Below are 21,339 nucleotides of genomic sequence, written 5' to 3' on the forward strand. Positions count from 1 at the left end.
ATAATTTAACAGAGACTTATTTTTTCCCCTCCCTTTGGCTTCTTCCAACTTATTTATTGGGCAGTTGTTCCTTTGAAGATTTGTTGTTGGGGGATTTAATTTTTTGAGTTCAAGGTATATTTTAGATATGAGACCTTTGTCCGTTGTATGGCTAGTGAAGATCTTCTCCCAATCCGTGGGCTGTCTATTGATCTTGCTAGCTATGTCCTTTGCCATGCAGAAGCTCTGCAATTTCATGCAATCCCATTTGTCCAACCTTTCTTTGATTTGTTGTGTTTCTGGGTCTCTATTCAGAAAATTTCGGCCTGTGCCAAGGAGACCTAGGGTTTCTCCTATTCCATCCTGTAATGTTTTCAGAATGTCTGCTTTGACTCCGAGGTTGGAGTTGATTCTGGTGCAGGGTGATATATAAGGATCTAGCTTTAGTTTTCTACAAGTGATTAACCAATTTTGCCAGCGCCATTTACTGAAGAGGCTGTCTTTCTTCCATTCTATTTTTTTAGCTCCCTTATCGAAGATTAGATGGCTATCTATCTGTAGGTTCATTTCTGGGTTTTCAATTCTATTCCATTGGTCTTGAGGTCTGTTCTTGTGCCATTATCAAGCTGTTTTGATTACTGTGGCTTTATAGTAGAGCTTGAAATTTGGTATTGATATTCCTCCATCAGTGTTCTTTCTGTTGAGGATTGTTTTAGCTATTCGGGGTCTTTTATTGTTCCATATGAATTTTTGGATTACCTCTTCTATTTCCTTGAAGAATAAGGTTGGAATTGTGATAGGTATCTCATTGAATTTGTAGATAGCCTTGGGAAGTATTACCATTTTCACGATGATGATCTTTCCAATCCAGGAGCATGGGAGTTTTTGCCACTTTCTTAGTTCTGTTTTGATTTTCTTTTTCAAGTTTTTAAAGTTTTCATCATAGAGGTCCTTCACTTCTTTGGTTAATTCCTAGGTATTTTATTTTTTGTGGGGCTATTACGAATGGAGTTGCTTTCCTAATTTCAGCCACACTTTTCTCATTGTTGGCATACAGAAAAGCCATTGATTTTTGAGGGTTAATTTTATACCCTGCTACTTTGCCAAAGTTTTGAATCAGCTTTAGTAATTTGGGAGTGGAGTCTGGGATTCTTTAAATACAAGATCATGTCATCTGCAAAGAGAGAGTTTTACTTCTTCTTTCCCTATTTGGATCCCCTTTATGTTTGCATCTTGTCTTATTGCTGTAGCTAGGCATTCTAATACTAGATTGAAGAGAAGTGGAGAGAGTGGACATCCTTGTCTTGTTCCTGAGTTAAGAGGAAATGGCTTTAGTTTTTCACCATTAAGTATAATGCTGGCTCTAGGTTTGTCATATACAGCCTTTATTGTATTGAGGAATGTTCCATGGATTCCTAATTTTTCCAGAACCTTTATCATAAAGGGGTATTGGATCTTGTCAAATGCTTTTTCTGCATCTATTGAGATAACCATGTGGTTCTTATCCTTGCTCCTGTTGATGTGATGAATTATATTAATTGATTTGCATATATTGAACCAGCTTTGCATCCCTGAAATGAATCCTGTTTGATTGTGGGGTATGATTTTTTGGATGGATTGTTGAAGTCGATTGGCCAAAATTTTGTTGAGAAGTTTTGCCTCAATGTTCATCAAAGAAATGGGTCTATAGCTCTCTTTCTTTGATGAATCCCTACCTGGTGTCTCTGAGCTTTTGTTCTCAAGTCTAGCACTCTACTACTTGAGCCACAGCTTCACTTCTGGCTTTTTTGATAGTTAATTGGAGGTAAGAGTCTCATGACACTTCAGCCTCTTGAGCAGATAGAATTACAGGTGTGAGCCACTGGGGCCCTGCTCATAAGAGTATTCTTTAAGAATAGATTGGCATTATTAAAGCCACTAGTTCCCTTTTTCTTGTAGTACTAACCCTCCCCTCCCCCAAATAAAACAATGCTGACACAGTAAAGAATGTGGAAAATGCTAAATATAGCAGTTTAAAAAGCACATATACTTATTGTGTAATGTTTAATTTTGTTGTAATTTTTATTATCACAATTATTACATATACATATGAAATTGGTTACTAAACTAATACACACCTGTATGGAGTCATGTACTTCTATGACTTAAAGAAAATACTTTTAGCTGGGTGCTGGTGGCTCACACCTGTAATCCTTGCTACTCAGGAGTCTGTCTGAGGATTGCAGTTTGAAGCCAGTTGGGGCAGCAAAGTCTGTGAGACTCTTATCTTCAATTAAGCACCAGAAGACCAGAAGCAGATCTGTGGCTTAAAGTGATAAAGCAACACAGCCAAGGCCCTGAGTTGAAGCCCCATAACCAACAACAAGAAGTATTTTCATTTTTTGAGGGTAGTTTTAGGTTCACAGCAACATTGGGCGGAAGTTTTAGAAATCTCTGCCCCTACAATGCATAGCCTCCCTCATCCATATCCACTGGAGTGGTCCACTTGATACAAGTGATGAATCTTTCTCTGTTCATCATTATCCTCCAAAGTCATAGTTTATTCTAGAGTAGAGTCCATGGATTTGGACAAATGTATCATGGCACATATCCACCATTACGATATCATACAGAATAGTTGCTCTAACCCAATGTTCTGCCTGGAAGTTTTCATGTCTGCATAGTTTTGTCTCCTCCACTCCCCTTCCCTCCCCAACTCCTCCCCTCCTTCCTTCTTCCCTTCCTTCCTTCCTTCCTTCCTTCTTTCCTTCCTTCCTTCCTTCCTTCCTTCCTTCCTTCCTTCCTTCCTTCCTTCCTTCCTTCCTTCCTTTCTTTCTTCTTTCCCTTCTTCTTTCCTCTTTTTCTTCCTTTTTCCTTCTACTTTCTTTCCTTTCCTCCATCTCTCCCACCTCCTTTATTTTGCTGAAAGAATGAATTATAAATTTGTTAATTTATAAGTAGACTATTAAGTGGCTATTTGACTATAAATACTTTAGAAGACTAATATTCAATATTTTTTTAGTTTACTATAACATGTATAAAATGTAGCTCTAAAAAAGGCCCATTCCTATAATCCTACCTATTTGGGAAGCTGAGGACCAGAGGATCACACAATTCAAAGCTGGGTGCAGGGGAATATGTGTCATTCCAAGCCATGTGAGGTTGGAGGATCACAGATCTACACTGGTCAAGGCAGAAAAAGTCTGCAACATTCTGTCTCTTTGGGGGGAAGATGGACATGTTGCCACAAGCCTGCTATCTCCACAAGTAGAAGCATAAAGTACTGGATTATAAATCAGGTGCATTCCTGGGCAAATAGCAAGATCACCTAAAATCGGTGAAAAACAGGGATGGAGGCATAGCTCAGTAGTATTGTACCTGTCAAGCAAGCATGAAGCTAAAAGTTCAAACCCTAGTACTGATGAAAAAGTATATATACATACATACACAAAGATTAAAAATCGTATTAGAACCTTTATAATGTTATTTTATTCAAGTTTTGGTTCTTGGATTCTTAGTTATAATGTTTCAAACCTTGGTTTTAGATTTTAACATTTGCCAGTGGGTGGCAGTATTTACTATTAGAAAATGCTCTTGAACCTTGTGGATTTATTCAGGTGTGCAAGCTAGATGACTTTATTTAATTTACAAAATATTAAATTTTTCAACTCAAACTTATTTTACCCTAAAGTGTTTTTTTGTGTTAGAAAATGTGCTAGTACATAATTAGCTATTTTTGGATAGCATGTAATTATACATGTGACTATAGGTTTCCTTAAGGAAATCTACAAAGTAGTTTACTTTTAAAAATTTAATAATAAACATTACTTTTAAATTTTATTTTAAATTCTGTGTAGAGATATTAAATTACTGGTTCAATTACTTACACTTAAGTATATTGGACTTACCTGTCTTTCTGTAAGTCAATAAAAATTTTATTCCTAGCCAGGTGCCGGTGGCTCACACCTATAATCCTAGCTACTCAGGAGGTTGAGATCTGAGGATCGTGATTTGAAGCTAGCCTGGGCAGGAATGTCTGTGAAACTCTTACCTCCAATAAACCACTCAGAAAACCGGAAGTGGCTCAAGTGGTAGAGTGCTAGTCTTGAGCTGAAGAGCTCAGGGACAGTGCCAGGCTCAGAGTTCAAGACCCATGACTGACCCCCCCCCCCCAAAAAAAAATATTCCTCACCCATGTGAAAAGTTGATTGTTTACAAAAGTAATATTGAGAATATATATGATAGAAGTTTTGTCTATGAATTTATATGCACATATACACCCTGGGACTTGATAAATTATACAGCTCTCTAAACATTTACACACTGAGGCCACGGAGGCTATGCATAGGAGTGACAAAGACTCAATAGCTATGTGCATGTGATCATATAATATTTTATGAAATGAACTCCAAGAGGAGGAAATGAGATTTTTAGATTTTTTGTTTTCTATTCCTTTTGTCTTGTTTGTTTGTTTTTATTTGGGAGGGTAAGAGAGCCACTTGAGACAAGGTGGAACAAAGGGTGAACAAATACAACTATAGTACTTACTAGACCCTGGAAAATGAAGGATACGTCCTAGTGGTTTATTGGAGATAAGAGTCTCATGGACTTTCCTGCCCGAGCTGGCTTTGAACCGTGATCCTCAGATCTCAGCCTCCTAAGTAGCTAGGATTACAGGCGTGAGTCACTGGCGCCCCACAATAAACCACTAGAAAACCGGTAGTGGCGCTGTGGCTCAAGCGGTAGTAGAGCGCTCGCCTTGAGCTGAAGAGCGCAGTGACAGCACCCAAACCCAGACAAGCCACATGACCAACCAAAAACAACCACCACAACAAAAACAGTTGTACTTATTACCTGATTCATGTAACTGTAACCCCCTTGTATATACCTCTACAATAACAATAAAAAACCCCAAACGCCAACAAAACAATAAAAATTATTTATTTTCATTCAAGTAGCAATCTTTTTTGTATTTCCATTAAGTATTTCATAGTGCTACTTAGGATATATTATGGAACAGGAATGGTGAAGATACTGTGGAACTTACATTCATGCTAGGAGAGATTATCCATGAATAAAAAACATAAATTATGTATATTAGGAGATGATAATACCATGGAAAAATACATTAGAATAGAAAGAGGGATAGTTGTAAGGTTTCAGAAAGATAATAGCAGCATGGATAGTGACATTGCATGAATACTGAAGTTAATTTTTAAGCAGATTTAATAAAGTTAGATATATTTAACTAAAAAGAAAGAAAAGTTAAAGATGACTAAAGTTTTTAGCTTCAGCAATTAGAATTGTTCTGAACTTAAATGAGGGAGATTTTAAGAGGAAGGTCAGTTTGGTTCTGGTATATCAGTTCTTAGATGTATTTTAGACATCTGGAAGGAAATGTGAAGGAGACATTTGTATAGATGAGGCAGAGAGAAGTATGTATCATGAATATTATTTTTTGTGTGCTTTCTTAAAGAATATTAAACTGGGAAGCTGGGCACAATAGTGCTCTTCTGCAGTTTCAGCCATTGGAGGCTAAAGCAAAGAGGTTTGAGAGTATGGACCCAGCCTGGGCTAAATAGCAAGACATATTCTCATTTCAAAGAAAAAAATCATTGACTTTACTTTTTGTCTTTTTCTTGTCAGTCATGGAACTTGAGCTGAAGGCCTGGGTGCTGCCCCTGAGCTTTTTTTGCTCAAGGCTAGACTCTACCACTTGATCCACTTTCAGTATTCTAGGGGTTAATTGGAAATAGGAGTCTCATGGGGCTTTTTTGCCCAGGATGGCTTCAAACTGCCATCCTTGGATCTCAGACTTCTAAGTAGCTAGGATTACAGGCATGAGCCGCCAGAGCCCTGCTTTTTTTTTTTTTTTCCTCTTTTCTCATTAATATTACTTAAAATCTTGAGATTTAATGAGATTACCAGGAAAACAACAGATCTAGTACAGTACTAGTATTACAGATCTATTATAATGATTAATTTCATTGTAAAGCTAACATTGTGAAGTAGTTGTGTGCTTTTAAAATACAGAAAAATTGACACCTATATTTTGGAGTGTTATGAGCCCAGAACATGTTTAGAATACTTGGCTGTAACCAAGGTTTTCTAATGGTAATAGAAGATAGCACCCCTGCAAAGATGTAAATCTTCTGGTTCCTGCCTTGCTTCTTAACAAATTACAGATTTTAGGACACATATTAAGTCATAAATATATTTCTGGAATGATTACATAAACTATATATTTTTCTTAAAATCTTCTTTCCAGAATATTTTCTCCTTATTAACAATCCAGTTTCGTTTTAGGAAATTATCTCTTATTAACTGAGGGTAATCTCAAGGCCACAATTAATCCAGGTATCTTGTCTATTGTAACTTTTCCGATTAAAAAAAATTCTCTGAATTTCTCAATATTTTTCCAGTAAATTTCAATTTTTTCTCAAGCTAACCAAATTTAGTTATCAGTTAGAATCAGAAACCTAACTGATTTACTGTCATAGAAACTCCATTAGAGAATTTATTTCTTTAGCTATTGAGTTTATTTAAAATACTAAAAGTAGTATCTGTATTGTAGAATTACTTACAGGATTATAACATCAATTTGGATTTGGTATAGTTCACAGTTATTAATATTTGTTCTTAGAGCCACAAAAAGAAAATAAATCTACTATTTTAATAGTAAAAAATCATTAACCAAAAGATTTAATATAAATTAAAAAATAAGCTGCCAAAAATTATCCTCTTGAAGTTCCTTATTTGAGTGGATTGGTTTTGGTACCTTCTATGTTCATGAATGATTTTACATTTTAGCATGATATGAAGAAACTACACTCTAAATAGTTCTTGTTTTTATAAACCAAAAGGCTGCTATTGAAATAAATCAGTAAAAGGGAGAACTCATTTGCTTAGTTGTTGGTAAAATTTTACAGCTATGTTTCCCATTCTGTTTTTGCATATAGCAATGGTGGTTTTTCTAGTAACAACTGAAATTAGTATGTAAATCTGTTACTAAGTTTCAGGGACCTTTAGGGAATTGCAGGTTCTTTTTTTTTTTTTTTTTTTGGTCCGGTTGTGGGGCCTGAACTCTGGGCCTGAGCGCTGTCCCTCAGCTCTTCAGCTCAAGGCTGGTGCTCTACCACTTGAGCCACAGCGCCACTTCTGGCTTTTTTTTTTTTTTTGCTTATATGGTGTTGAGGAATCGAACCCAGGGCCTCAGGCATGCAAGGCAAGCGCTCTACCACTGAGCCAACTTCCCAGCCCTGCAGGTTCTTTTAAGACTTGAAATATATATCTTCTTTTATGGGAGTTAAGCTGTTATATAAATTTACTGGGTGTGAAGCAAGTACTTTTTTTGGTGCTGATTTTTTATGTTAAAAACAGAGATATTTCCTTAAGAAACAATTTTCATAGGCAGAATACTTACAATATGTACCTCAGAAATGAAGAAAGATGCTCGGCACCTGTGGTTCATGTCCAGAATCTTAGCTACTCTGGAGGCTGAGATCTGAGAATTGGGTGGGAGCAGGAAAGTCAATGAGCTTCTTAACTCCAGTTAACCATCAAAAAGCCAAAAGTGGAGCTGTGGTTCAGGTGGTAGAGCACTACTGGCCTTGAGCATAAAAGTTCAGGGACAGGGCCCAGGTCCTGCACTTAAACCTCAGGATCAGCATATTTTTTTTTAAAGATGGAATTGATGTAATAATAACTTAACGTTGTAAAGCTTTGCGTGATATTAAATATTAGACACCTCATGTAAAGTCTCATTTTATCTTCACAAAATCCTATGCTCTAGTTGTAATCTCTGCAGTTACACTGAAGCTTAAGAAGTTAAGTAACTTTGTTCAAGGTTTCACGGCTACTAAATAGGAAAGCTAGATGTGATTCCATAGCTCATGCTCCTAATCCTGTTCTCAAAAGCTCTTCATTCATTGATCTATGACTGATTGTTTGGTTCAGTCATTTAATAACTGCCTGTTCTGAGCCTGCTTAAATATAGCTCCCAAGTCTTTGATCTGAAAAACTGGGTGAATGGAAATGTTACTAAATGAGAAAGTAAACACTTACGAATATGAATGTTTTAGAGGAACAATCAGTGTATTTTGTTTTTTGTGTTGGTGCTTGGGATTAATCCCTCAAACATTTAAATTGCACTCTATTAATTTAGATGTTTTGAGAAATGGTGGGTCTAGAGACATAATTTTGGGAGGAATCAGTATAATTTTATCTTGAGATTATAGAAAAGCCTTTTTCCCTAAAAAAGAAATCTAAATATCAGCAGCTTGCCACTAATATTGACAATTTAGCATTTATGTCCTTTGGATTATTAAATTGCATATAACCGCTGGGGAATCTTCGTACATTGCACTTATATGAAAAACCTACTGTAATTTGAATTTTTAATATCCATTTTGTTTATTGTAGATGATGTCTGTTATTTGAAGGAAATATTTCTATTAATTGAGAAGTTACACAGAGATAATTATGCTGGCATATTTAATGAAGTGCTAGATTATGGAATGGTAGAAGACTTTTCTCAGTGACTTATTTTTATAGAAATTAGAGGTTTGGCTAGCATTAAATGTAAATATCATTAGATTTTTAATTAATGGAAAAGTCTATATATATGCAATACTCTTTATAGTTATTTGTATTTTAAATGAGTCAGTTTTTTTGCATTTTACTAATTTTGGTTATATGATATTAAAAGCAACAAATTAAGACATCTAATTTTTCTTACGCTTTTAATTTACACATAAATTTCATCATCTTTATTGTTAATTGAGAGTAAAATAAAAGCAACTTGTAGAATTTGGCAACAGAACATTCCTTCTAATCCTGTAATTGCTATAAGTTTCATAAGATTTATTAGTGGCAAAGGAAGATTTCTATTTCTATTTTGTGTGTGTTTGTGGGTATGTGTGTGTGTGTGCGTGCAGAAAATTACAAATTAATAATGTGGTGTAGCCGAAGCCTGCAATTCTAGCTCACTGGGAAGTATATATCAGGAGATCATAATTTGAAGTTGACCTGGTCACAAAAGTTTACAAGACTCCATCTCAAGAAATGACTGGGCTTAGTGGTACACACCTTTTTATCCCAGATACAAGGGAAGCACACTGATTGGGTGCAATGATGCTCCTGTGTCATCTCCAGCACTTTAGTAAGCATAAGTAGGAGGAATACAGCCCAGAGTGGTCAGTGTGTAGATTAGACCCTATCTCAGGCTCTGTTTCCCTTCCTGTCTCCTTTCCTGTCTCTTTTCCTTCCTTTTCCCCTGTCTCTTTTCCTCCCTCCTTTAACTGTGTTGAGAACGGAAGTGAAGGCTTCATACTTGTTAGGCAGGTGCTTTACCACTCTAGCCAGTTCTCTGGCTCTGTTTAAGTTGTTTTCAAGTAGGAGCTTGCAGTTTTGCCCAGAGCTGCCTCAGACAATGATCCTCTTAATCTCCTACGTAGCTGGAATCACAGGCATGCCCACCATGCCCATACCTAACAAGCAATCCCAGTTTATTGACTGAGATAAGGTCTCACTAACTTTTTTGTCAGGGCTGGTCATGAACTTCAGTTCTCCTGGTTGTTACTTCCAGAGTAGCTTGGATGATAGGCATGAGCCACTGTGTCTGACAAAGCTATGTTTTCAACTTTATGATCTTTGAAATTATTCTGCATTAATAATGGTTTTTATGAAACTATAGTTTTTAAGATAATTTTAATTTTATTATGCATATCATTTATTTTGAGGATATTTAAGACTACCGAAGGAAGCCAGTGTGGTAATTAATGATGCTAAGAAAAATGTGTTCTTTATTTTCAGGTTTTTAATAGTTTATAATTTGTAAATGCTTTCATTTCCACTGCAAAAATTAATAAAAAGGTAGGATAAGTCAGGTACAGGTGGCTCATTCTGTAATCCTAGTTACTTAGTAGTTTGAAGCCAGTCCAGGTAGGAAAGTCCATGAGACTCTTGTCTCCAGTGAACCTCCAGAAAGCCAAAAGCGGAGCTGTGGCTCAAGTGTTAGAGAACTTTGAGCACAAAAGCTCAGGGACAGTGCCTAGGATCTGAGTTCAAGCACCAGGATGTACATGCATGTGCACACACACAAATTTATGATATTACTTGGGATTATATTTTATATTCATTTTATAGAGATGAAGACTTGATGATGGGATAGACAAACAGATTTGCTCAAGGTCACATTGCTAGTACGTCATGGAACTAGCATTTGAGAATATTGGATTTTACTTTAATATTCAATAGCATACTAAAATAAATTAGAAACAATACTATTTAAATAAAATTTTAGATTAAATTTATTTAAACATATTTCAATCTGATTTTTTAAAATTTAGGCATTGCATTTATTAGTTTCCTTGTAAATTTTATTTTGGACTCTTCAGTGTACTACATTTGTTAACATGGTGAATATTGGATTATTAAATGTTCCACATTCATATAGTCTTTGTATATAAGGTTGTTAATCTGGTGTGTTGTTTCATTTTTTTAAATAGGTCCTGATTGCTCTTTGAATGTTCCTTCTACCGAATCTTACTGGATTTTGCCAAATGTTAAACCCTTCAGTCCTTCTGTAGGTCGGGCTTCACATAAAGCTGTTTTACATGGGAAATTCATGTGGGTAATTGGTGGATATACTTTTAACTACAGTTCTTTTCAAATGGTCTTGAAGTAAGTATTTTTGATCTTCACAATCTGTTTTTCTCACATTAGGCTTTCTTGCCCAAATATATAAATGGCTATTTTTTTGTGATTGTATCTATTTGCTAAATGGGAGTTATTAAGGAATATGTGGTTTTAATTTGTCCATAGTTAAATTATTTGTTATTGTACATATGAATTTGTTCTGTACAGAAATTTTATTCTAGATTATTTTTAAAGAATTATAACTAAAAATTTCATGTAAAGTTTGTTTGTGATTGTTAAACATAAAAAATCCTGTCACTTTATGGTTCAGAATGAAGAATATAAAAACACCACTTTTTTCTGTAATTTGATTTAACAAAATGTATACTTTAGATACTCTAGAAGTTTTATTGGTGGAGGGATAGCAGTGCTAGCATTATAAACAGGTCATTTTACTTTGCTTGCAATGGAGGTTCTCTTTCTGATTGAGTAGTAAGCACAACTAAACGAATGAGTTTTAATGGATTTGTGTTTTAGATTGTGATGTAAATCAATAGCAGAGTGAAAGAAGAAACAGAAAGAATTGCTTGATTACTGATGTTGTTCTCCAGGATAATATTCAAAATATGTAATGTAACTCATATATCGGCCCATCAGAGTTGCCCCTGAATAGTTAGGGCCATAATAGTGTGTTCCCAGTAGATTTGTTAGTTTTAGCAGGTAAATATTCAGGACAAGGGGCCCTTGTTGTGAATGTTTTATTTTGTTCCAAATGTTGCATGGTTATTATTTCATGTTAAATTCCAGTTAAATCTCTTAACTGGGCAACCCTACCCCAGAATATATTAGCCCTGTTAATTTTCAAGACTTAAATGGATATTAGAATTCTGTAATATAATGTATGAGAAAGTAGTAGAACTGAAAGACTTAGTGTGATCAGAATGAATTGTTAAGATATGAAAAAACCCAAAACAGAAAAACCAAAAGGAAATTAACTATTACTAAAGAAAATGAAAATAGAGTTTTACCTTTGAGTTGAAGTTGCTATATTTCTGAGGTTGAGCTATGAATACAGAATTGTTAAGGAAACAGAAATCTTAGTTTTGTGTTCTATCCAAGTTGAATATATGTTTAAATTTAAAATAAATATTATGTGACATTCAAAACTTTTCTATTTGAACCAGGCAGCTTAGCTTTTTAAGTGAAAACTGGTTGTTTTAGTTAACAGTGTTTATGTTTAAATATAAACCATTTATATATATGCATGGATGTATTTGAAGAATATGTACATTAATGTATCTATACACAAGATATATTTGTAAATTTATATAGATATAGACTGTGAGGAATGAGGTGAGAAATAAATTTGTGGCTATCTTTAGAGATCACTTTTTTTTTTTTAAAACCACTGTGAATGTTCAATGTTTAAACATCTTTTAGAAATGATAATGTCAGTCAAAACTCAAGTTACTGGATGTAGGTAGAGGTCATATTTGAAGACAAAAATAATTCAAAAACAAGTTCTGTATTAATATCTGTGAAGTTAGACTATTTTACAGAATACATACATATTAGCATCAGTCAAATTAGTGTGTATTCAGAGCATAGCAACTTGTTAGTATATACATGATAAACATTTAATATATGCTTTTGGTACTTGGAATATGTCAATTGATATAACAAATGTCCTTGTGAAGTTAGTGAGGAAAGTCTGGCAATGAAAAATAAATATACTGACCAAAGTACATCATGCACATGTACATAGGTAGGTAGGCAGGTAGGTAAACAGATGATAGACTAGATAGATAGATACATAGGTAGATAGATAGATACAAACATAGATAAATATAAACAGATAGACAGATAGACAGATAGACAGATAGATAGATAGATAGATAGATAGATAGATAGATAGATAGATAGATAGAGGTAGTAGTGGACAAGTCACTGTTTTGATAAGCCAGAAAAGAGGCCTTCACAATTATTAATATAGTGGTCAATTTAGGCTTCCTTAAAAAGTTGAAAACTGAGCAGACTTAAAGGAGGTTAGGACACTCACTGGCATTGTCGTAAACTCTAGACATAGAATAGAGCTAGACCAAACCCGTAAGGTAGGAGGGTTGTTTTTGTTTTTTAATTATTCAAGTAACAACAAGGAAGCATATGTGATTTGCAAGTAATATATGTGAGGGAGGCATGAAATTTGAGAGATGATAGCTGAGAGGGAGAAATCACATAGATGTTGTAGATCTTTTAGGAATCATGGGTGGGAATTATGGGAAGATTTAAACATGATTTAAATTATACTTTAAAACAGTCACTTGGCCACTTGGTTGACAATATAGGAATTGAGAAGAAGAATAAAAGCAAGCATTAAGTTAGAATGAGATTATCAAGAGATTTATTTTACAGAAAAGAATTATAGATAAGGAGGTTTATTTAGGAAATATATGCTTCTTGGTTAATTGATCTAATTTTAATTGTTTGTGAAGGATAAGCACAAATGCTTTAGTGACTATTGTAAAAATGGGGAGAGTTTTTACTAATTCAAAAAAAATTGGGGTCTCAGGTGTAGCTCAGTGGCAAAGTGCTTCCTTAGATGCAATGTTCCGGGTTTGATACCTGGTACTATTAAAAATAAAAAAGAACCAAAACAACTCTCTTTTTGCTGGGTACTGGTGGCTCATGCCTGTAATCCTAGCTACTCAGGAGGCAGAGATCTGAGGATGGTGGTTTGAAGCCAACCTGGCAGAAAAGTCCCTGTGAGACTCTTATCTCCTCTCAAAAACCGGAAGTGATGCTGTGGCTCAAAGCAGTAGAGCACTAGCCTTGAGCAAAAAGCTCAGGGACAACACCCAGGCCCTGAGTTCAAGCCCCACTACCAACAACAACAAAAATAAATAAATAAAAATTGGCTTTAAATTTTTAATTTAATTAGTGCTGGTACTCGACTTAAATTCAAGGACTCATACTCTTGCTTGTGTGTGTGTGTGTGTGTGTGTGTGTGTGTTTGTGTGTGTGTGTGTGTGTGTGTGTGTGTGTGTGTGTGTGTGTGTGTGTGTGTGTTTCCCTCACAACTACCACTTGAGTTATAGCTCTGCTTTCAGCTTTTTGCTGCTTAAATGAAGAGTCTTATGGACTTGTCTGCTGGAACTGGCTTTGAAAATCAGTTCTCAGCTTTTTCAGATCCAAGACAAACTCTTAAGGACACACACCAAATGCTGTAGTCTTTTCTGATTATTGTCAAAACAAGTGATTTAAAAACCAAAAAAAAGAAAACTGCCTCTTCCTTTCTGTACTCTCAGATTGTCAGGCTTCTTAACATCTAGAGGGCAGAAGTAGCCGCACGCCAGGTGGTGGTTGGCTGTTGTAGGGCATGAGGATTTTATAATACAAGGCGATTTCAAACTTCCATCAGTCAAAAATAGGAGGTGGAAAGGTGCCTGTTTTTTCAAGGGCATGCCTTGAAGATGCACAGAGAAGGGCGATGGGTATACTGTGGGATGATGGGAAAGCTGTGGTGTCCTTCTATGAGCACAGTGAGTTAGGTGTTCTGGGCATTAGACCTGGTGATGGCAAAAAGGAACCTGTTAAGTACTGTGGCTGTGCCTGGTATGCTGAAGTGCACGTCCTACACACATCGTTGAGCAAGCACCTCATTAGAAATGCCTCAGCTGCCTGAAACCTATGTTCCTTCTAGCAGTTGTCCAAATAGAAGTGTATCCGTTAAGACATATCAGATCATAAAGTCATTGTCATTAAAGTCTCCTTGACTACTGAGTATCGATGACTTGACCCATTACACTTACAGGAGATCATCTTTTCCACAGTGCCTCAGACCTTATTGCTTTAAGAGAATTATGATAATGTTTTAATTAGTTTTATTGTTTAAAAGATTTAGTAAAGTGACTGAATCTGGTATAGACTTTCTGGGGGTATGTGTGTGAAGTTTTTAAAAACTTTAATATTTATGAATGGAATGCCTTATAATAGGAATGTTAATATGTGTAAAGGGAGATTAAAAGTTTGAATGATTATCTCTTCAAAAAAAAAAAAGAAAATCAGTCCTCAGATATTATATCTTAAATAGCTATGATTGCATGCTTGAACCACTAGTGTTTTTGAATGAAAACAGATGATCTCACTATTCTTCAAGTTAGTTAGGTCATTGAAATTATAAAAGGCAATTTGGCAAATTAATTTTATTAATAAATGTCCTATTCAAGTTCATCAGTTATACATCTTAAGAAGCTGAATTCTAATTTAGAGAGGTATTTCTCACCTAAGCATTAAAATTTTCTGTTATAATACATGAAATTATGAGTTTATTAGTTTTTATTCTTTTTAAATTTAATGAGGATTTTGATACAAGGGAAGAAAGTATATTTGCAAATTTTAAAAAAATGAACACGTATCAGGTTATGAAGTTCTTTTTTTTTCTCTCTCTCTTTTTTTAGTTACAATTTAGAAAGCAGTATATGGAATGTAGGAGCTTTATCAAGGGGACCTCTCCAGAGATATGGACACTCTCTTGCTTTATATCAGGTATTTCTCCTGCTTATAATTTTTTTTTTGCCAGTCCTGGGGCTTGAACTCAGGGCCTGGACACTGTCCCTGAGCTTCTTTTGCCCAAGGCTAGCGTTCTACCACTTGAGCCTTGAGCCACAGCACCACTTCCAGCTTTTTCTGTTTATGTGGTACTGAGGAATTGAACCTAGGGGTTCATGCATGCTAGTACTCTACCACTGAGCCACATTCCCAGCCTGCTTATAAATTTTTCATCAGTTTTTTTTTTTTTTTTGGTTGGTTGTGGAGCATGAACTCTGGGCCTGGGTGCTGTCCCTGAGCTCTTCAGCTCAAGGCAAGTACTCTGCCTCTTAAGCCACAATGCCACTTCTGGTTTTCTGGTGATTAATTGGAAAGTCTCATGGACTTTACTGCCCTGGCTGGCTTTGAACCAAGATCCTCAGATCTCAGCCTCCTGAGGATTACAGACGTGAATTACCAGTGCGCAGTTAATCCGTTTTTTTTAAGAGTTTACTCTATAGGGAAAATATTGTCCAATTTACTTCAAACACAAATGAGAACAATCAATTATATGAGCTATCATAACTGGAATTATCATAGACATATATTTTAGCTAGGAACAGATTTCAGTATGTTTGCAAATGTGTAGAAATACTGTATTTGTGTGTATTGATCTTGTTTCCTGTAGTATAGATGAGTTAATTTATTAGCTCTTTATTGCTGGATGTGTTCTAGCTAGAACATCTAGTACAATGTCAAATAGAAACAGCAAAAGTGGGCATCCTTCCCTTTTTCCTGACTTCAAGGGAAGGCATCTGCTATTTCACCAGTATGTATAATTATTACCTAATTACCCTTAATCAGTTTGAAGAAATTCCTTCTATTCTTAGTTTGAAAAATAGTGACGATTTATATTATTTCTATTTTACTTTGTTTCAGTCATATGTGATTGAAGTTATTTGCATAATTTTTAAGTGGAAAAAAGATTTACCAAGGGTGAACTGGAGGTATATAAAAATTTCCAGCCGGAAGTGGCGCTGTGGCTCAAGTGGTAGAGCGCTAGCCTTGAGCTGAAGAGCTGAGGGACAGCGGCCAGGCCCAGAGTTCAGGCCCTACGACCGGACGCCCCCCCAAAAAATAAAAAAAAAAAAATTTCCCTAGCCATGAGAAATGCTGATAAAAATATACTCCACGTGATATGTAAATTAGTATAACTTTGTAGTGAATAATGATGAAAACATTGAGTAATTTATACTATTGCAAAACAATTCATATAGATGGCTTAAATTCAAATGTAACAACTAGAGAGATCATTAAAATATTGGAAAAGCTGTATAAAAGTGTTATTAATCATCAAGTTCATTACTCTTCTGCTGTGTAGTAGGGAGTTATGATTACATATTTAGTTATAGAATTACTATCTATTAAAGTTAACTTTTTGATCATATCACTGCATTTTTCACAGTCATTTGTATTTTCTAATCTTATTGCACTGATATGGAACTTATCCAATAGGATAACTATAATTAAAATGTCTTAATTAGCTATACCATATAACCATTTAAAATAAAGTATATTAAATAACTTTTTTAGAATTAAGAGTATGTTTCCTTTTTTTTGTAAAAACATTAGTTGTCATGGATGCATTCCATTTGATGCGTGACTTTTTACAAATAAGAACTATGCCTTTTGAGTATTGTAGAATGTTACTAACGTGCACTGTTTAATATATTTATTTGTGATTAATGAATATTGTAAAGAAATCACTATTTTGTTTATTATTGTATATTTTAATTTGCAGGAAAACATCTTTATGTATGGAGGCAGAATTGAAACAAATGATGGCAACGTTACTGATGAATTATGGGTTTTTAACATACATAGTCAGTCTTGGAGCACAAAAACTCCAACTGTTCTTGGACATGGTCAGCAGTATGCTGTGGAGGGACATTCAGCACATATTATGGAGCTGGACAGTAGAGATGTTGTAATGATAATCATATTTGGATATTCTGCAATTTATGGTTACACAAGCAGCATACAGGAATATCATATCTGTGAGTTTCTTTAAAAATGTAATTACCTTATTGGTTGAGAAATAGTTATTTTTTAGTAAAATCTTCATGTGAACTATATCAAAGTGGTGAGTTGAGATTGGAATTGTAAGGCAAGAATTAATTATTTGTAATACAAGCTTTTGATTATGTTAGATTTTATCTTTTATTATTTAAGTTTATATGATAACCCAGTGAGGAGAATGTTATATACTGTTTTTATTTTCCAAGATTTGCAAATATTTTTAAATATGAGAAATTTCAATAGATGGTGCTATGGACCAAGTGTTGAAAACTAATCTCTTAATTATGCTTTCTACAATTTCAAACACTTTTTATTCTTATTATGTTATCTTTATGCATATATTATTCCTTTAAAGTAAACCTCCCAAAGGTAGCCTGTTAAGTTCTAAGAGATAATACTAGTGTATGAAAGTGACTGGGAAAAACTATATATTATTTTCTGTGTTTACTCAGTTTTGTTTTTATGGTACTTCATTTTTTACATTCCTATGACAGCCTTTTTTTGGTTGCAGTGGCAATCTTTTTGCTGTTTTTAAGTTGTTTATAAATATACCCCCTTCTTCTTGGTTGATAGGTGGAAAACATACACCTAGCCAGTATGAACTTCAGTATAGAAAACTATGTAGAGTCATTGTGCAGTTTTGGTGAGGAAATTTATGTATCATCACTGGCAACAGCAAAAGCTTTTATGTTTGCAGGGAACAACTGCCCTTCTCTATATTCCCTCCAGTTGTTTCAAGTAATGGATATTTTGTTTCCCTGTCCTCTATGTGTCAGAGTTAGGAATGGGATATATAATACCTTTAATATTTTATTGCCACTTCCAATCTATTTTCAGTTCTTCTTCCTTTAAATTACTTAGCTTTAATCTTAGGTTTTTAGGCCCCAACTTATTATCCCACCTTCTTGAACTCATTGTTTCCCCCTTAGATCACTATGTTTATTTCTTGGAAAATACAGCTTTTGGCTTACTGTTATTCTGTCCAGTATATATAGTCAGATTTTTTTGGGGGGTTAAATATGTAAATAAATAAATACTTCTTCAAATGCTTGGATTCTTCATTTCTTGATTTTCCTATCAAAGATCCTGTTTTTTTTTTTTAATCTAGCTTACTCTTCCATTGCCGTACTTTTGGCATTGTCATTTCAATACCTCAGAGTTCCATAATTTCTGTTCTACCTTTTTGCACTGAATTCTCTAATTTACTCCTTCAAATGTATCTACATCCTAACAGTTACAGTTATTCACCTTAATACGGTCTTTTGTCTATTGAGTCTCTTTTCACTTCTCCCACTATCTCTCTCTTGCCCATTCTTTGAATCTTTCCCAATGTTATGTTCATAATCACCAATCTCAGGCCTGAAATCTTCATTGTGGCGGAAACTTGATAGGTATGTTGTCCATGTTCTGTCTCGTTTTCTGTTATCACTTTCAGGGAATGACCTTACTTACCATTTTTTGAGAAAATAGAAGCCATCCAAGTATACTTACACTGATGGGAACCTTTTGGGGTAGGGATATAATGATTAATTTAATAAGCTTGCTTGCATAAATTATTATTCTAACTTATGATAACCTTGAAGTAAACATAGTTGAGTTATTCTTATTTTTTCAGATAGGCCCAGGAGCTGATTCATCAAGAGTTTCAAGTTTTCTATGTAGAAGCTTTATTTTGGTTTTAGATTTTGTTGTAAACTTTGTTTAATTATAGTGTTCAAGAAATGTTATAGGTATTATTTTTACTTCCTTGTAACTTTCTGAAATTTTCTTTATTGTTCACTCTTCTTCATATTCAATAATTCTTGAAAAGAAAGTATATAAAGTATATATATATTTATATTGTATATGATAAAATATATTTTATATAATATGTACTTTACCTTATATATTTTATACATATATATTATAAATATATTTTATATTATACATAAGTTTGTATTATGCATTTATATTATACATTTATATAATATGAAACATGCTAGTGTATAATATATAATATTTATATATAGAATGTAATATACAATATATGAATATATTTTATTACAGATTGCTATTTTAGATTAAGAAGTTAGTGTATTAATATGCTATATTAGTATACAACACTATTTTTATAATATATGTTAATATATATTATATATACTACATATGTACAATAATATACTTTATTGATTAAGCTTTCTGATTTTTGTTTTGTATTTTGATCTATTTTTTTTGAAAGTTGAATTCATTAAAAAAATTTACACTATTTCTATTTCTTCTTGTATGCAACTTATGTTTTATGAAAGTTGCAATTATGTACATCAGCAACTATTATCTGTTTTTAACAAAGTTACTTGCTTGCTAATTTTTTTTATCTGAATTCCAGCTCATCTAATGTTTACATTGTGTCCTCTCTTTTTGTTAGTCTTTTCCTACTATAGCTTTGCCTGTCCTTTCTCTTATTATTGTTTCTATTTAGCATTTGAAAACCATTGTATTGTAAATTCATTTTTTGTAGTGTGATTTTCATTTATTTTGTACATTTTTATACATGTCTATTTTTGAAAGTCACTATTGTCTTTGTGTTATTAGTTAGAACTCTTGTGTTTCACCCTAACCCAGGTTTTTTTTTTTTTTTATGGACTGATTTTAGTAATATTTGAGATCTGCCACCATTAGCTTCTTCCATTTCCTTTGTTTCTCATCTTCAGTTTTACACCTAGCTGTCTCTATATGGCTCTCTTGGTTTCATTATTCTCTCTCTCTCTCTCTCTCTCTCTTTCTTTCTTTCTTTCTTTCTTTCTTTCTTTCTTTCTTTCTTTCTTTCTTTCTCTCTCTCTCTCTCTCCCTCCCTTTCTCTCTCCCTCCCTCCCTCCTTTTCTCCCTCCCTCCTTCCCTTCCTCCCTCCCTTCCTCCCTCCTTCCTTCCTCCCTTCCTCCCTCCCTCCCTCCCTCCCTCCCTCCCTCCCTCCCTCCCTCCTTCCTTCCTTCCTCCCTTCCTTCCTTCCTTGTTTCCTTCCTTTCTTTTTGTGTTTGTCTTGGGGCTTGAACTCAGGGCCTGGTCACTATAACTGAACTTTTTTTTCACTTAAGGCTGGTACTCTACTTCTGGAGCTACAGCTCCACTTCTGGCTTTTTGTTTGTTAATTGGAGATAAGAATCTCATGGACTTCCCATCCCAAGCTGGCTGAAACCGGCTATCCTCAGATCTCTGTTTTCTAGCTAGGATTACAGGCAGCAGCCTGTAATCCTAATGTTTTTTAACATTCAAACACACTCTGTAGTTTGTGAGATTTTTTTTTAAATTGTCGGTTGTGGGGCTTGAACTCTGGGCCTGAGTGCTGTCCCCCTAGCTCTTCAGCTCAAGGCTAGCATTCTACCCCATGAGCCACAATGCCATTTCTGGTTTCCTGCCCTGGCCGGCTTTGAACCATGATCCTCATATATCAGCCTCCTGAGTAGCTAGGATTATAGGCATGAGCCATGGGCACCTGGCGATAATTTTTTTTTTTAAACTCTCTTAGTTTTGTTTTTGTTTTTTTTTCCCCTTCCTTTACTAAGTCACTATACTCTGTCATGTTTTCCTTTTGCGTTATATGTTTCCCCTCAGGAGAATGGGAAGATTCAGAAATAAACTATGATCATGTTGCTGCAGTACCAGAAACATTTGTTTGTCCTCTTTTGCTAAACTTAGAATTAGAACTTTTAGAGAATCTGTAAGTCTCAGAGGGGGAATTATGTGGAGGGTTTTACTGACTTGTACCATAAAACTTTTCTGGGTTAGTCCTGAGGGAAATTTATTTCACTTTAGATTGGCAATAGCTCATAAACTCTCCAAGAATCTCAATGTGAGTCTCAAGGTGAATATAATGTTTTGCTTTAGTATTTTTCATGCTTTTAGAATATGAGAAGTGTATTTGTGAAGCCAGTACTAAAGCAGATTTGAAGACCATTAGATTTGCCAGGTGCTAGTGGTTCATACTGTAATCCTCACTACTTAGGAGGCTAAGATCTGAGGAAAGAGGTTTGAGGCCAGCCCAGGCAAACAAGTCTGCAGACTCTATCTCCAATTAAAATGTTTTGTGCTAGCCTGGAGGTATGGGTCAAGTGGTAGTGTGCCAGTTGTAAGCACAAAGCCAAGTGAGAGTATGAGTTTAAG

The 21,339-nt window shown here is 34.7% G+C and overlaps 1 protein-coding gene across 2 annotated transcripts in view; it reads left to right on the forward strand.

The window, feature by feature from the left end:
* Atrnl1 (attractin like 1) overlaps positions 1-21,339 on the forward strand; it is a 482,593-nt gene that overhangs the window by 23,198 nt on the left and 438,056 nt on the right. For both annotated transcript variants that reach the window (XM_069988092.1, XM_069988091.1), the window contains exons 6-8: positions 10,467-10,641; positions 15,054-15,141; positions 16,925-17,180. In XM_069988092.1, the coding sequence (XP_069844193.1) occupies positions 10,467-10,641; positions 15,054-15,141; positions 16,925-17,180 (519 nt within the window). The remainder of the gene's footprint in view (positions 1-10,466; positions 10,642-15,053; positions 15,142-16,924; positions 17,181-21,339) is intronic.

This window comes from Dipodomys merriami, unplaced genomic scaffold (genome assembly GCF_024711535.1).
Source record: "Dipodomys merriami isolate MVZ:Mamm:240054 unplaced genomic scaffold, mDipMer1.0.p SCAF_35, whole genome shotgun sequence".
Classification (NCBI taxonomy): Eukaryota; Metazoa; Chordata; class Mammalia; order Rodentia; family Heteromyidae; genus Dipodomys; species Dipodomys merriami.